Source organism: Neoarius graeffei, chromosome 11 (assembly GCF_027579695.1).
Source record: "Neoarius graeffei isolate fNeoGra1 chromosome 11, fNeoGra1.pri, whole genome shotgun sequence".
Lineage (NCBI taxonomy): Eukaryota > Metazoa > Chordata > Actinopteri > Siluriformes > Ariidae > Neoarius > Neoarius graeffei.
This window is the reverse complement of record NC_083579.1, coordinates 62,116,849-62,133,346: the sequence shown is the minus strand read 5'-3', so window position 1 is coordinate 62,133,346 and position 16,498 is coordinate 62,116,849. Positions and strand designations below refer to the sequence as shown.

General features: G+C 41.8%; 1 protein-coding gene across 2 annotated transcripts in view; it reads right to left on the bottom strand.

The window, feature by feature from the left end:
- ephx2 (epoxide hydrolase 2, cytoplasmic) overlaps positions 1–15,740 on the bottom strand; it is a 77,024-nt gene extending 61,284 nt beyond the window's left edge. Inside the window, exons 1-5 of one of the 2 annotated variants that reach the window (XM_060934538.1) lie at positions 15,549–15,740; positions 15,391–15,475; positions 4,731–4,887; positions 4,426–4,616; positions 3,040–3,162 (exon numbers count right to left, since the gene is read on the bottom strand). In XM_060934538.1, the coding sequence (XP_060790521.1) occupies positions 3,040–3,162; positions 4,426–4,616; positions 4,731–4,887; positions 15,391–15,475; positions 15,549–15,640 (648 nt within the window). In that variant the 5' untranslated portion in view covers positions 15,641–15,740. The remainder of the gene's footprint in view (positions 1–3,039; positions 3,163–4,425; positions 4,617–4,730; positions 4,888–15,390; positions 15,476–15,548) is intronic. The other variant, XM_060934537.1, reaches the window with a different exon arrangement.
- Between the last annotated feature and the right edge of the window lie 758 nt (positions 15,741–16,498).

Below are 16,498 nucleotides of genomic sequence, written 5' to 3'. Positions count from 1 at the left end.
ACTTATTTTTTACAAGTAAAACTCATCTCATCTCATTATCTCTAGCCGCTTTATCCTTCTACAGGGTCGCAGGCAAGCTGGAGCCTATCCCAGCTGACTACGGGCGAAAGGCGGGGTACACCCTGGACAAGTCGCCAGGTCATCACAGGGCTGACACATAGACACAGACAACCATTCACACCTACAGTCAATTTAGAGTCACCAGTTAACCTAACCTGCATGTCTTTGGACTGTGGGGGAAACCGGAACACCCGGAGGAAACCCACGCGGACACGGGGAGAACATGCAAACTCCACACAGAAAGGCCCTCGCTGGCCCCGGGGCTCGAACCCAGGACCTTCTTGCTGTGAGGCAACAATGCTAACCACTACACCACCGTGCCACCCCTACAAGTAAAACTGATTCCTGTAAATAAATAACAATTTTAGAATATAACTGCAGTTGTTTTGATGAAAAATATTGAAATCTTAGTGGTCAGAATGATATTTTAAAAACCCGGAAGTCAGAAACACAAGTGTCAATTTCAATTCAATTAATGTGAATTGTTTATTGGATGTGGATCACACAGTTTTTTCGAGGTTAGCCTTGAAAGCTGTGAATTAGGCTACGTTCACACTGCAGGCTGAAGTGACTCAAATCCGATCTTTTCGCCCATATGTGACCTGTATCCGATCTTTTATTGACAATATGAACGACACAGATCCGATTTTTTCAAATCCGACCCAGGCCATTTGGATATGTGGTCCTAATTCCGATTCCTATCCGCTCTTTTCATATGCGACTTCAGTCTGAACCGCCAGGTCGCATTCATCCAACTTACACGTCATCAACAAGCCACAAATGTCACTATTCTGCGCTGAAGTAGGCGGTGGGTCTCTCAAAAAAAGTTACAACAACATGGCGCATGACATCAATGCGAGGGACGCTTCGGGTTGTGAAGGTTCTGAATCTTCTCAATGGAAGGACGCAGAGGTTAGGGAGCTGATTTCCATTTGGGGGGATGCAGCTATTCAAGCTAGATTGGATGGGTCATACCGCAACCGGGCGGTTTTACTTCCGTAAACACTGGCCATGCCCACTGCGTGTGACGTCGTCGTATCCTGCAATGCGCATGTGGAACACTTTTAGGTCGCTTTTCGTTCATACTGAGGATCACATACAAGTCGCATATATTTGTTAATGTGAACGACCTCACAAAAAAAATCGGATTTCACAAAAAAATCGGAATTGAGCATTAAGCCTTGCAGTGTGAACGTAGCGATAGAGCCCTGCACTCCCACGGGAGTCCCGTGGGACTCGCGGGACCCGCCGCAAAGCAATGCGGCGCGGGACAAATTTTGAAAGCTCATTGCGGGCGCGCGCATATGCGGCGCGGGTGGGAGCGGTGATAAGCTGCAGTCCCGCTAACTAAAAACGTGCTTGAAATAAAATTTATAAATTATTAATTTATGTCTATCATGTATAATTTGTGCTGGATATTTTATTTGGTATTAATAAAAACATTTTAAGATGCCTAAACTTGCAGAGAAAGTCAGATTGCTAGAGTGAGTAAAAAACAGCATCTTAAACTTGCCACTGATCACTCTAATGACTCGTAGTTCACACCCAGTTAGCAAGAGAACCATGAGTGAATTGATTTGCTTGTTGCGTTAGTCTACAACTTTAGTCAGAGAGACATGTTACACAGTGACGGTAGGCTTGACTCAATGCTATCCCAGAAATCCTTCCTGTAATATGCAAATTTGGATGTCCAATCAGAGGTGGCCAAATTTGCATATTACAGGAAGGATTTCTGGGATAGCATTGAGTCAAGCCTACCGTCACTGTGTAACATGTCTCTCTGATTAAAGTTGTAGACTAACGCAAGCAGGAAATCAATTCATTTCTTTTACTAGCTTTGCTTTGCAATAAAAAAAAATAAAAAAAACATTGGTACAAAGCAAGCCCATTCACTTTTTTATGCTCATCAGAGAATTACAATGGTTTCTCATGTGATAAAAATGTGTGATTTCCGATTAAATATTTTAATCGTTTGACAGCACTTATTATTATTAGAGACACTACATGCTGAATTCAGAAACAAGGTAAACAATAACAAACGTGAGCTGTAGATATTTATGCTCAAATCCACTCAAAGTAGGGGGCGGGGCACCATCACGCTGTGTCAAGACAAGAACTTTCCTGAGAAATGACGCGAATGTCTGCATCATGCAGGCTTTGCGGGCGGGAGCGGGACAAAATATGGCAGGCACGGGCGGGAGCGGGACTGAAAATCATAATTTTTTTGTGGGCGCGGGCGGGAGCAGGACTGAAAATCATAATTCTTTGTGGGCGCGGGCGGGAGTGGGATTGCACAATGCGGGCGCGGGCGGGAGCGGGACTGAAAAATCCAACCCGCGCAGACCTCTACTGTGAATATTATCATTTATATTCTTTCATATAAACACTAGTAGGCCCTACTTTTGAGAACTACAAAGCCCTACAAATCACAAAAAGGGTATTAGAAATAATCTTTAATTACATTTTATTGAGTGTAGCAATTAAACTTTTTGACCTAATTAGCATAATTAATACTAATTAAATACTAATTTGCATAATTTGTTTTTAGTAATTTTTCATACTTTGTATTCAGTATACAGCCATCTATGTGCCTGCCAATTTCTATGTAACTATCTTGAAAAATAGAAACGTTATTAAGAAAAAACTTTTTATTTCATTCATTAACGAGGCCCATTTTGGACCATGTTATCCGAATACAGAATATTACATCAGTTTTCTAAAAATTAAGCCTTTTTTCAATCTTTGATTTGTAACATCTCAAGAATGGATAAACATATTTGAATTCTGCAAAAAAGTATGTTGTTCTGTATTCATTTCTGAATTCAATGAGAACAGTTTCAAGCAATTTGGATTGAATTTTCACCTGATATGCCTATTGAAACCAACAAAACGTAATTTTTATTTAAGATCTAAAACAGCACTGAAATAATGGTATAATGAAACACATATACAGTATCATATAGGATAAATGCCCATTACCTTTATCTCTGTAAGTTTCTCTATTTCCATCAGTGCTTCCTTAATGTCAGTAATCTGAACAGCTGTCATGCCCAAGCCTTCAGCTGCCTGAACACTCTCCTCACTAACATCCAACCAGATAGCCTGAAACAAGGATAGAGAATAAAACCAACAAGTTCATATTACAAATGCAGTACAGTCTGTAATTAAATTAAATGGGAGAGATAAATCTAATATATATCAATAGACATACTCTTAAAGAGAGATAGGGAGCTGCATTTAATGATTAAAAAATTTTTGTATAGTTTCAAATCCGTAATGCTCTACTCAGTTCATTTGGTGCTTCCTCTGAATAACAAACAACTATTAGCAAGCAACGTTTAGCCATTGATAAGTAAAATGTGGTAGCAAGCTGGACATTTGTGTTGCACACATTATAAGCGTATAGTATAATATACACTCTCCATCCACTTTAATATGTGGACCTGTAAAGCACTTGGAAGCAGAAAATCATCTCGGCATTCATAAAACATCAAACCTAGAGGTGGATGACCTACAACAGCAGAAGACCACATTGGGTTCCACGCCTGTCAGTCAAGAATAAGAATCCAAGGCTATCATGGGCACAGGCTCACCCAAACTGAACAGATGGAGAGAGAAAAAAACCACCTGGTCTTATTGCAGTCTTCAACTGTCTAGTTTTGGTGAGTCTGTGCCTGTGATAGCCTCAGATTCTTGTTTTTGGCTGACAGAAGTGGAACCTGATGTAGCCTGGGCACCTCAAGGTTCAAACAGTTATGCATTCTGAGATGCCTTTCTGCTCACCACAGTTGTAAGGAGTGCTTATTTGGAGTTATTATTGACTTCCTATCAGCTCAGACCAGTCTGGTCATGTCCTCTTATCTCTCTCAGTAACAAGGTGCACAGGGTAATTTTTTTTTCTATTTTGCACCATCCTGTGTGAACTCCACAGACTGCTGTGTGTGAAGTTCCCAGGAGATCAGCAGTTTCTGAAATACTCAAACCAGCCCATCTGGCACTGATAACTATGCTACAGTTAAAATTACAGAGATCACATTTTTTCCCCATTCTGATGTTTGATGTGAACATTAATTGAAGCTCTTGACCTGTATCTGCATAATTTAATGCTTTGTGCTGCTGAGACATGATTGATTAACTGGATAACTGCATGAATGTCCAGGTGTACAGGTGTCCTATTCAAGTGGATGGTGACTGTGATTCCTCATCAGATTTCTCATGAGGTTTATGTTTCTCAAAATTACCACAGCTCAAAAAAAATCAGATTTAAGTTACAGAGAGATCATTACTTGGAACACTCTCTCCACCAGATAATCAACCTAACTCTACAATCGTATTCAAAATAGGGCCCCAGTTGGCTGTACGTGCCTGGTCAGGTTTCACATTCAACTTATCCAAGGCGGTGTGGAATATTGCAGGTTCAGGAAGCCTTGACCCATTGTAGCAAGAGCATACTACCACATCGAAGCAGCTTTCCAGCACTGAGAGAATCTGAGCAACGTTGTCCCTCTGAGAAGAGTCATCAACCCAGATATTGGCCACGACACCAGTTTTTATGCCTTGAAGAAAAAAACAGAGACAAAATATCAAGTGTAAATCAATATAGGACACTATATTTTTCAGATTTTATTGAAAACTTTGATTGCACCAATTCCCTACACAAAATTACATACCATTTCTCTGGAGTGTGACAGCAGTATCAAGCACATTCTTGTTAATCTCCACCTTCTTCATCTCATCATATAGTTTCTGGGCTGAGAATGGGGCAGACAGAGATGGGACCTGACTGGCTGCCTCCTTTTCACATTCAGATTCCTGCTCTGCAAACATCTTTAAATAAGAAGCGTAATAAAGATATAAAGTTAATAAGGGTGTAATGAATGCAGTGGTCAACCATCCTCCTGGAGATTTAACTTCACACCATAATCTGGTGCATCAGAGCCAATTACTGAATTTCAAAAGAAGCTCTTTATCAAACAGGTTCATTTAGGCAGTTTGGCAGCTAACCAATGATGACACATAGGAAAAGCATATTTTCAACCAAAATGCAAGACAAGTTAAACAAATAAGCTTTATAACCTTACAGATACTTTATTACCTCACCCGGGACGGAGTCCACCAGGGGGCAAGGTATTGTTTTCGGGCGGGTTTCTATGTTTCTTTGTTTTTTTTGTTAACGGTATTATGGGAAAATGGCTGGATCAATCTTCATGAAACTTCCAGAATAGATGGACACTGGTGTCAAATAGAACCTCCAACATTTTGAGGGTCATCCGGTCAAGGTCACCCAAAAAGTCAAAATCGTTTTTGATGTGGCTACTGCCTCATATAGAGGTGATAGCCACTATGTCATGTACTTTATATTATGCTATATTATATTATGTATGCTGTAAGAATGTAAGAGTATAACAGTCACGCACTGTGCATGCACATACACGTGTTCCAATTAAAATGGCTGGTGAGTGTATACAATTTGGTTCACCATTCGAAATAAATGGACTAGACTAAAGAAATCGCTTTCAGACATGTTTATGTTTATTACAGAGGGAAAGTGAGTTCCACTGAGCTCTACTACCGGGCCATTTCTGGGAAATAAGAGTTTCAGTCATGGCGACAGCGTGTGTGTGTCAGCCTCGGTTTGGAGGTTTCAGTTTCGAAAACTGTAAGAGGTAAGAATAGAATAATATAAAGTACAGACACTTGATATCTTTTACTCTGGTGATTGTTAAATTGTTCATTTTTAAATTATGCTTCATTTTTGTGGCTACTGCCTTATAGAGTAAATATACTGTATATACTATATTTAGGGCGGCACGGTGGTGTAGTGGTTAGTGCTGTCGCCTCACAGCAAGAAGGTCCGGGTTCGAGCCCCGTGGCTGGCAAGGGCCTTTCTGTGTGGAGTTTGCGTGTTCGCGTGGGTTTTCTCTGGGTGCTCCAGTTTCCCCCACAGTCCAAAGACATGCAGGTTAGGTTAACTGGTGACTCTAAATTGACCGTAGGTGTGAATATGAGTGTGAATGGTTGTCTGTGTCAGCCCTGTGATGACCTGGCGACTTGTCCAGGGTGTACCCCGCCTTTCGCCCGTAGTCAGCTGGGATAGGCTGCAGCTTGCCTGCGACCCTGTAGAACAGGATAAAGCGGCTAGAGATAATGAGATGAGATGCTATATTTACTGTATGGACATGGTATCAGAAAACAATTTTATTTATAAGCAGTAGACACATGCACCCATAGGGTACCTATTTTTTTTTGCGATATCATCTTTCATGGGCGGCATGGTGGTGTAGTGGTAAGTGCTGTCGCCTCATAGCAAGAAGGTCTGGGTTCGAGCCCTGTGGCCGGCGAGGGCCTTTCTGTGTGGAGTTTGCATGTTCTCCCTGTGTCCGCGTGGGTTTCCTCCGGGTGCTCCGGTTTCCCCCACAGTCCAAAGACATGCAGGTTAGGTTAACTGGTGACTCTAAATTGACCATAGGTGTGAATGTGAATGGTTGTCTGTGTCTATGTGTCAGCCCTGTGATGACCTGGCGACTTATCCAGGGTGTACCCCACCTTTCGCCCATAGTCAGCTGGGATAGGCTCCAGCTTGCCTGCAGAACAGGATAAAAGCCGCTAGAGATAATGAGAGATAAGATGAGATCATCTTTCATATTGATCATAAGTGCAACTGGGCAAGGTTTGTTTTGGCTGGCAACACTTGCTCTTTTTATTTTGATTAGCATTTGGTGCAATGTCCAAACACAGATAAACCTAGCTAATAAGTTTCTATACAGACAGAACTTTGTCCTACCCACCCTTGATCCTCACCAGTTTGCCTACCAGAAAAACAGATCCACCAACAATCTCATCTCATCTCATTATCTCTAGCCGCTTTATCCTTCTACAGGGTCGCAGGCAAGCTGGAGCCTATCCCAGCTGACTACGGGCGAAAGGCGGGGTACACCCTGGACAAGTCGCCAGGTCATCACAGGGCTGACACATAGACACAGACAACCATTCACACTCACATTCACACCTACGGTCAATTTAGAGTCACCAGTTAACCTAACCTGCATGTCTTTGGACTGTGGGAGAAACCGGAGCACCCGGAGGAAACCCACACAGACCCGGGGAGAACATGCAAACTCCACACAGAAAGGCCCTCGCCGGCCCCGGGGCTCGAACCCAGGACCTTCTTGCTGTGAGGCGACAGCGCTAACCACTATACCACCATGCCGCCCCTCCACCAACAATGTTATCACCATTTCAAAAGATAAGATAAGATAAGATAAAACTTTATTTAATCCCCAAAGGGGAAATTCACTTATCACAGCAGCCAAAGAATAGATCAGACAATGATAAGGATAAAAATATATAGAACTACTACCTAAAAAAGTAGTAAAAGATGAAAACAATACATACACACCATGTAGATCACTTAAAGCATCAAAACTCATATGCCAAGATCCTCTTCACTAACTACAGCTCCACATTTAACAGCATAATCTTTGGCAAACTGATAACAAAACTGCACAATCTAAGCATAGCAACCAGCAACTGGATCCTGGACTTCTTCACTCATAGTGAAGAAGTCCAACTCAGCCAACATACGTTCTCAGTCCTGATCCTGAATATAGGAGTTCCCAAGGCTGTGTGCCGAGACTCTTCTTTACACTCTTTCGAATCACTACTGCCTCCACAGCCATACCTCTAACACCATCATCAAAGTTGCAGTGTTGTGAATTAAATGTGGCAAGTCATTGCAAGCTGTCTCACACAACTGAAAAAGTTTTGGAGAGTTGCAGTTTTGGAGTTCTGCAGTTGCAAGGTTTTAGGACAATGTGGATTTCACAGCTGTTGCAATGCTGCAATCTAACAGTAGCCTCAGCCACCTCAGACTTATTTTTTGCACAATAAACCTCTGGTGTAAAATTAAGAAAGGCTTGCTTGTCACCACTCTCCAACTTCCTGCATAGTGTAGCACACGCTCTTAGGCTGCTGGGCCATAGAAGGTTCACGCTGCACGCTGCATGCTGCACGCTACACGTTCACGTGAAGAACCGGACCCTGGGCCATTAAACTTCATGCTTGGATGTTCACGTGTTGCGTCTGTTCTACTTTGACCGAGTAACCAACAATATGGACTCTTCGGATGACGACGATTGCCTCATTCTGCTTTTACTGAGACAGAGGAAGAGAAAAAGGAACAGAATTTGGAGCCGAGAACACTTCCTTCTGAGAGAAACCCGTGGTGAATTTCACCGAACATTCTATAATCTGCTTGACAATCCCGATGAAGAACTATTTTTCAATTATACCATTCAATTATATTTTTTCTGAAGTTTTCCCCTGAAAGCATAGAGTTATCTCCCTAGACCCGTTCTGATTGGCTGGCGCGGCGGTGACCGCATGCATTGACTGGAATTTCCGTCTTCACGCCTAGAAAAAAGTGTGCATGTTCATTTCACGCTTCACGCGTGAAGTGTGCAGCGTGCAACGTGAACGCCGTTCTATGGCCCAGAGCAAGTCATGCTACGTTTGTCCACTTTTCTTTACACGCGTGTAGCGTGCAGCATGCAGCGTGCAGCGTGAACCTTCTATGGCCCAGCAGCCTTAGCATCTGCTGATATTGTATTCAATTACAAGTCCATATGCAGGGTTTCTTATATGTTATAAGTCTCTGTTGCCTGTTTACAACAGTTACTGCTGTCAGTAAATTGGCTACTGCCATGTTTGTATCTTCTTCAAGTAGGCTAATAATCAGTAAATAAAGCTTATAACAAATGGTGTACAACAAAGGCGCTGTTATGGAAACGTTGGCGCGGTTGCGAGTAGCCGAAGGGGGGTGACCGTGTTGCCGGGTTCAAGTAGTTGCAGCTCGTCTCGCCACCAATCGTTGGTGTAAACTCGTTTAAAGGTTAATGTAAAACAGTAATATTGTATGCGTTCTGTGTTTGTCACACCACAGGAAAATGTATTATTAACCACCCAGGCAAATTTGAATGATTAAAAAAATACTGGCAAATAAAAGTAGGTTTCAAAATCATGAGAAAATAAACAGTACTCTCTGCTCTGAGATGCTGGGGAACTGGGCGCTGAAGACATTGAAACCAAACCCAAACGCAGGACAGATGGAGCCTTTCCCAACTGTCAAATACCACTATGACCTGAAAAATGAATGCTAGCAGCTTTATTGGAGTTGTACAACCATACATGTTTGAGCCACCAGAGCCTGAATTTGATTCGGAGCCATAGAACACTGACCTACCCACGAATCTACCTCATTCCTCTCAGTCTGCAACAGAATGGTAATTTTCTCTCCCAAGTGTGCAAGTTAGCAATATGTATTACTGACTAGCATAACATGGCAGCACGGTTAGTACTGTTGCCTCACAGCAAAAACTTTCTGGGTTCAAACCACGCAGTGACAGCAGGATGGGTGAAATAATATATTCCTCCAAACCACTCAAGTGCAACTAAATGACTGAGAATCAGGGAGCACTGTCATGCTGCTCCACTGTATTATCCCACTGAGCTGATTGTTAGGGCTTATGAGACACAGGGAACATGCATTTGTGGGATGAAAGCATAGCTAGCTAGCAAACTGTTGGCTGTAGTATGTGTATCCATCCATCCATTATCTCTAGCCGCTTTATCCTGTCCTACAGGGTCGCAGGCAAGCTGGAGCCTATCCCAGCTGACTACGGGCGAAAGGCGGGGTACACCCTGGACAAGTCGCCAGGTCATCGCAGGACTGACACATAGACACAGACAACCATTCACACTCACATTCACACCTACGGTCAATTTAGAGTCACCAATTAGCCTAACCTGCATGCCTTTGGACTGTGGGGGAAACCAAAGCACCCAGAGGAAACCCACGCAGACACAGGGAGAGCATGCAAACGCCACACCATACATGTCAACCTATACGGAATGTCCATATTTTATACGGATTTGATTCAATAAACGTAGTATACGGGCGTACAAATGAAGTTATACGGATTCTTTAAAAAAACTTCAATATTTATTTAGAGCTATAATCAATTCCCACGATGATAAAAGAGCGCATAACATTTACAAACGTACTGTACACCACAGCCAGCCAGTAAAGAGTCTTATGAAATCGCGCGTTATCTTGTGTTAGCGAGACTTCGTTACACTTTTGATCATGCGCACACCGCATTGCGAGAATCCCGCCAACCGGGAAGTATTTTGTTTGAAACGTGTATTTCCACCTGAGCGACTTTCACTAGCAACTGAAAAGATTCTGAATGGGCACTCCGGCAAGATCAACACAGACACTTGCTGTGAGATGCAGCCTAGTGAGGTATTGGTGCAGACTGCTAAAAAAAGCTGTCATGGAGTACAATTCAGAACATTAGAGTGACACTTTGTGTTTTTGTCGAACATTGGAGCTTTGTATTCATTCTGAAGGTTTATTGTTATTAATACTGAATAAAAAGTAACTTGGATATATCATTGTTAATTATCATTCAAATTTTAAGTAAATTATTTTAATTTGCATCTTATACGGATTTTGGTTATACAGGTTTGATTGACCAAAGGTTGACATGTATGCTACACAGAAAGGCCCTCACTGGCCACTGGGATCGAACCCAGGATCTTCTTGCTGTGAGGTGACAGTGCTAACCGCTACACCACCATGTTGCCCCGTAGTATGTGTAATAAATCACAATTAAGCAGGATGACCACTGATACTAATGCAGCTCTAATTTGTATAACGTTATCGTGCTAGTGGAGGTGTTATGTCAAGTGTGTCATCGAGTCATGATTTCTGACCCACCCAAAAAAATCCTGAACACAAAAATGATGAAAAACTGTTTAACAGTCTAATGCAGTCAGGCCTTTCAAATACATGAAACCTGCAATGGATAACGTCATATGCGCCCAAAATAAAAAGGCACCCAAATTAAGGTCAAGCGCCCAAAATCTCATCTCATCTCATTATCTCTAGCCGCTTTATCCTGTTCTATAGGGTCGCAGGCAAGCTGGAGCCTATCCCAGCTGACTACAGGCGAAAGGCGGGGTACACCCTGGACAAGTCACCAGGTCATCACAGGGCTGACACATAGACACAGACAACCATTCACACCTACGGTCAATTTAGAGTCACCAGTTAACCTAACCTGCATGTCTTTGGACTGTGGGGGAAACCGGAGCACCCGGAGGAAACCCACGCGGACACGGGGAGAACATGCAAACTCCACACAGAAAGGCCCTCGCCGGCCACGGGGCTCGAACCCGGACCTTCTTGCTGTGAGGCGACAGCGCTAACCACTACACCACCGTGCCGCCCAGCGCCCAAAATATGCTACCAAAAGTAAAAAAAAAAAAAAAAAATGTTGATTAAATAAACTTGGCTGCATAAAACCCAATGTCTTGACTTTCTTCTTTAAAAACACCAAAATTAGCGAGAATTAGTGTGTCTTTCTCGTAATTGACGCAAAATCTGTACCATTCCCATGTCGTTCTGGGTTCGTCGAACTAGCCATAAGCCTCGCGCAGAGCACGAATCGGCACGCCATGATTTTGTGGAGGAGCGAGACTCGCGTACCAATGACCAGAGCGGGATTTCCACAATAGGTAAAGCTTCTTTCGTATTGTTTTATGGCAGTTGGCAAACAGCTTTTAGGTGCATTACCGCCACCTTCTGGACTAGGGTGTGAACCAGAATGTTTACTACCCTATTGTGTTAAATTCTCTTAATAATTCCTGTATCATTTAAAAACCTAAAAATAGCCCTCTATCCCACATTATCTGACCTCAACTACAATATCTCTCTGATACCTAGTGTCATATGATTTAAATCAGGTAAAAGACTGAATAAAAGAGAGCTATTCAGGACACAACTGTGTGTATTTAAGATACAGCTTGCATCTTAAATACACACAGTTGTGTAAGTGTGGGTGGAATCAGTGACTTGGAGCTTGGTCCTCTTGTTGATGATAGTCTTAGACACTGGCCTTTCATTTAAACTAAGATCTTTTACTCGAATACTTACTGTAAATTGCACTGCCAATTCTTGTGATGTGACTGAAAACCCTTTTGTGTCACAGGTCTGCTACAGGTTTGTCTCTTTGATGGCAACAATGCAGAACTTGCTTTTTCATTTCACAGGCTGCTTTCCTCCAGGCCCCAACACATCTTTTAAATACTAATTAACTGTATTGGGTTGTTTTACAATCAGGGTACGCAAGCTAAAAATCACATTTAACACTTATTATCTTCAATATCAAAAGGCTTGACTAAATAAACTTGGTTGTTTATTGTAGCCCTGTGATAGCGCTATTTACCATGCAAAAAAAAAATTGGTGATAACGTTATTTTTGGTGAATGTATGGCAATATATGTCATATTTAGCAAAATTACTCGTGTCATTTAGAAAAAGTGCTTTTTTGACCACAGGTAGCTCCAAAAGGGATGCGCTTAAATCATTCTTTATACCATAAAACAAATATTTGGTTCCATATCATTGGAAACATAGTTAAGTTTTAATGTTGAATGCCAGTAAGTTTTCAGACTATTTTGATCAAATTAGTATGTAATTGTGTCAAAAAAAAGTCCTCTCCGAGACAGCTAATTTTTCAATATAAAATAACATATCTAAAATTATTATTTTCATCCTAAAATGTGGTCAAGATATTGGGACATAAATATTAGAGACAACTAAGACAAAGCTTACAGCCTTATATTTAAAAGCACTATGGAAGTAGTGGATTCTGAATTGTCAAAAAAAATGTTCTCTCCGAGAATCACTTCATTTGTTTCTCCCAGCCCTGCTTAAAGCTACACTTAATCTTCTTTATCTTATAGCAGATTACACAAAACTACCATACACATATGTCAAAAAATTACCTGAAATCTGTTCTTTAACTTGTCCTTCACTTAAAAACTGGTACAAGAACCAGTTTGAATCAATTTGAATTTTGGACCCCTGTAAAACAAACTTTGTACCCTGATTGTAAAACAACCCTATTCTAATTGTCATGTACATCAAGACGGATTAATACTGTAGACATTTTGCAATAAAGGTAAAAATAACATTCATAAATTTATTTATTTATTCATAACTTTATAGCTTAAAAAAAAAAAGCAGTAGCAGGTTTAAACACAGAGCACTGGGAAAACAGCACTTTGTGCGCGCAGAAAGCCCAAATTATCCTGTATCACAATGAAATAAGCCCAAATTCAGGAGGCCATGTGGTGCAAGGACAACAATCTCCGTCTGAACGTGGAGAAGACGAAGGAGATTGTTGTGGACTTCAGGAGAGAGCACACCCAGCATGCTCCACTATCTATCGACGGTGCTGCAGTGGAGAGGGTGAGCAGCACTAAGTTTCTGGGTGTGCACATCTCTGAAGACCTGTCCTGGAGCAACAACACCATATCACTGGCCAAAAAAGCCCAACAGCATCTGTACTTCCTCCGCAAACTGAGGAGAGCAAGAGCCCTGGCCCCCATCATGCACACATCCTACAGAGGCACCATCGAGAACACCCTGACCAGCTGCATCACCATGTGGTACGGTGCCTGCACCGTGTCCTGCTGCAAATCTCTGCAGCGCATCGTGAGAGCAGCTGAGAGGATCATTGGTGTCTCTCTCCCTTCTCTAATGGATATTTATAACTCCCGCCTCACCCACAAAGCCATCAGGATTGCAGGTGACCCCACCCACCCATCTCACAGCCTCTTCAGCCTGCTGCCGTCGGGGAGGAGACTGCGGAGTCTCCGGGCCAAAACCAGCAGGCTCAAGAACAGTTTCTTTCACCAGGCGGTCAGGAGGCTCAACTCCCTCCCTGTTCTGCCCCTCCTCCCCCCTCTGCCCCCTGCCACACATTCTGCTCGCACACCCTCCTGCCCCCCCTTCAGCATCTGACATGTCATCTTCACAGTTTCCCCCTCCAACACACACACACACACACACACACATACATCTCATCGTTCATTAACACACTGAACTCAGGGACCGCACATCTCACTTTACCTCGCACATTTGCACTATTCCGCATTAACTCATCTTAACAGCTGCTAGTTTGTTTATACTGCTTATTTCATGCTTCATGTTTTCATGTGTGTGTGTGTGTGTATGTATGTATGTATATATATGAGTGTTTAGTTTATGTCTAGTTCATATCTAGAGTGTTTATACTGTTTATATTGTCTGTTTGAGTGTTTAGTCTGTGTGTAGTTCTTATCTAGTGTTTACTCTGTTTATATTGTCTGAGTGTTTAGTCGGGCGGCACGGTGGTGTAGTGGTTAGCGCTGTCGCCTCACAGCAAGAAGGTCCGGGTTCGAGCCCCGCGGCCGGCGAGGGCCTTTCTGTGCGGAGTTTGCATGTTCTCCCCGTGTCCGCGTGGGTTTCCTCCGGGTGCTCCGGTTTCCCCCACAGTCCAAAGACATGCAGGTTAGGTTAACTGGTGACTCTAAATTGACCGTAGGTGTGAATGTGAGTGTGAATGGTTGTCTGTGTCTATGTGTCAGCCCTGTGATGACCTGGCGACTTGTCCAGGGTGTACCCCGCCTTTCGCCCGTAGTCAGCTGGGATAGGCTCCAGCTTGCCTGCGACCCTGAAGAACAGGATAAAGCGGCTAGAGATAATGAGATGAGAGTGTTTAGTCTGTCTTGTTCTTATCTAGTGTTTATACTGTTTATTTATACTTTTCATATTGTTTGAGTGTTTAGTCTATGTCTAGTTCCTATCTAGAGTGTTTATACTGTTTATATTGTTTGTTTTTTTCAATTATTCTATTTTTATTTATTGCATTGCCTGTTTGCACCGTGGGTCAGAGAGGACTGATATTTCATCTGTGCTGTATGTCGAGCATGTATAGCATATTTGACGATATTTTGATTATTGCATTTTTTATTTAAAAATTTTTTATATATATATATTTCTTCTTTATTGTTCAGAATAAAGTAATCAATCAATCAATCAATCAATCAATCAATCAATCAATCATATTTGACAATAAAGTTGACTTGACTTGCCTTGAAATTCAGAAATACAGGGTGTAGCCCAAACTATGTCACTGAAAGGCCTACATAGTTCACAGCCTTTTCACATGTTTTCAGTAAGTATTTTCTAATATGCATACTGGGTTTAGAAACAAATATCTGAATTTGGACTTTATCATGTTTTGATATGCAAATGACAGACTATTTAAATAATATGTAACTTCGTCTATTACGTCATCCGGCGACTTGTTAAGCATGTTTTGATAAGAGCTACTTTCCCCTGAAACGTGTAGGCAACACTCACCCTAACTCTGCATGAACTGAATATGTTAACGAGCTGAACTTTATGCACAGGGACAGAGAATGGTGTGTTTTTACCTGAGAAAGGGTGATGATCCCCCGTTCCGCACGAACCAGTGCATTCTCACTGCCTCCTCTGTCACTCGTGTTCGATATAGAATCCCTAAAGAAAATTCAGTCTGCTGAAATCTAACAAATTTATTAATAATCCGTAATAAAGTATAAAACACACCTACCTCTGAATATTTGATTTGAATTTGAGAAAAGGCTGGAAAGGGTGAGGAGACACTACACTGCCCCACAAGCCAAACAGCACAGCTTTCTTCATTGGGGATGAAAAATAAAAACCCTTGACAAATAACCGGACAACAGCACCGAAACAGTTTCTGAGCACTTGTGCAGAATAAGTGACACTTCCCTTTACTGGATCGCAACCCAGCAAGCAAGTCTGAGAAGAGGAACTCTAATAGCCAATGAGAAGTTAGATCAACCCCCCTGCTCGACCCATTGAAATTCACTGCATGTCACTTCTTCTGAACTTGTGAAACAGTGTCATAGAAAGAAAGAAGAAAGAAAGAAAGAAAGAAAGAAAGCACAGCTTTATTCATCACACACTTGTGAAATTTCTTCTCTGCATTTAACCCTTTGATGCAAAACATATGCGCACCCCTTCTAATGCACAACATGCACTGTAAAAAATGTCCGTAGAATTAACAGTGAATTTATGTAAAATCATGACATAAAAAAACTGTAAATACAAAAACAATGAAGCAGTGTGTAATTTACATCAATATACTGTAAAACTCCTAACCAAATGCCACTGTTAATTTAACAGTAAGAATATGTTGAATTGATCATATTTTTTTGTATAATTTACAAATTGTTGTAGTTTAAACACAGACAAACTGTAAGACTAAAACAGAATGTGATGGTTAAAATTACATCATTGCCCTGTTAAAAAAACAAAAACATGCCCACCATTGTGGCTTAGTCAACTAAGGTGTCACACAATGAATCTGGGGACCTGGGTTCAATTCCGACCTGAGGTCATTTCCTGATCCCTCCCCGTCTCTCTTTCCAGCTCATTTCCTGTCTCTGCACTGTCCTATCCAATAAAGGTGAAAAAAGCCCAAAAAAATTCTAAAAAAATATATATATCTTTCTAGTAGATCATTGCTTGTAACCA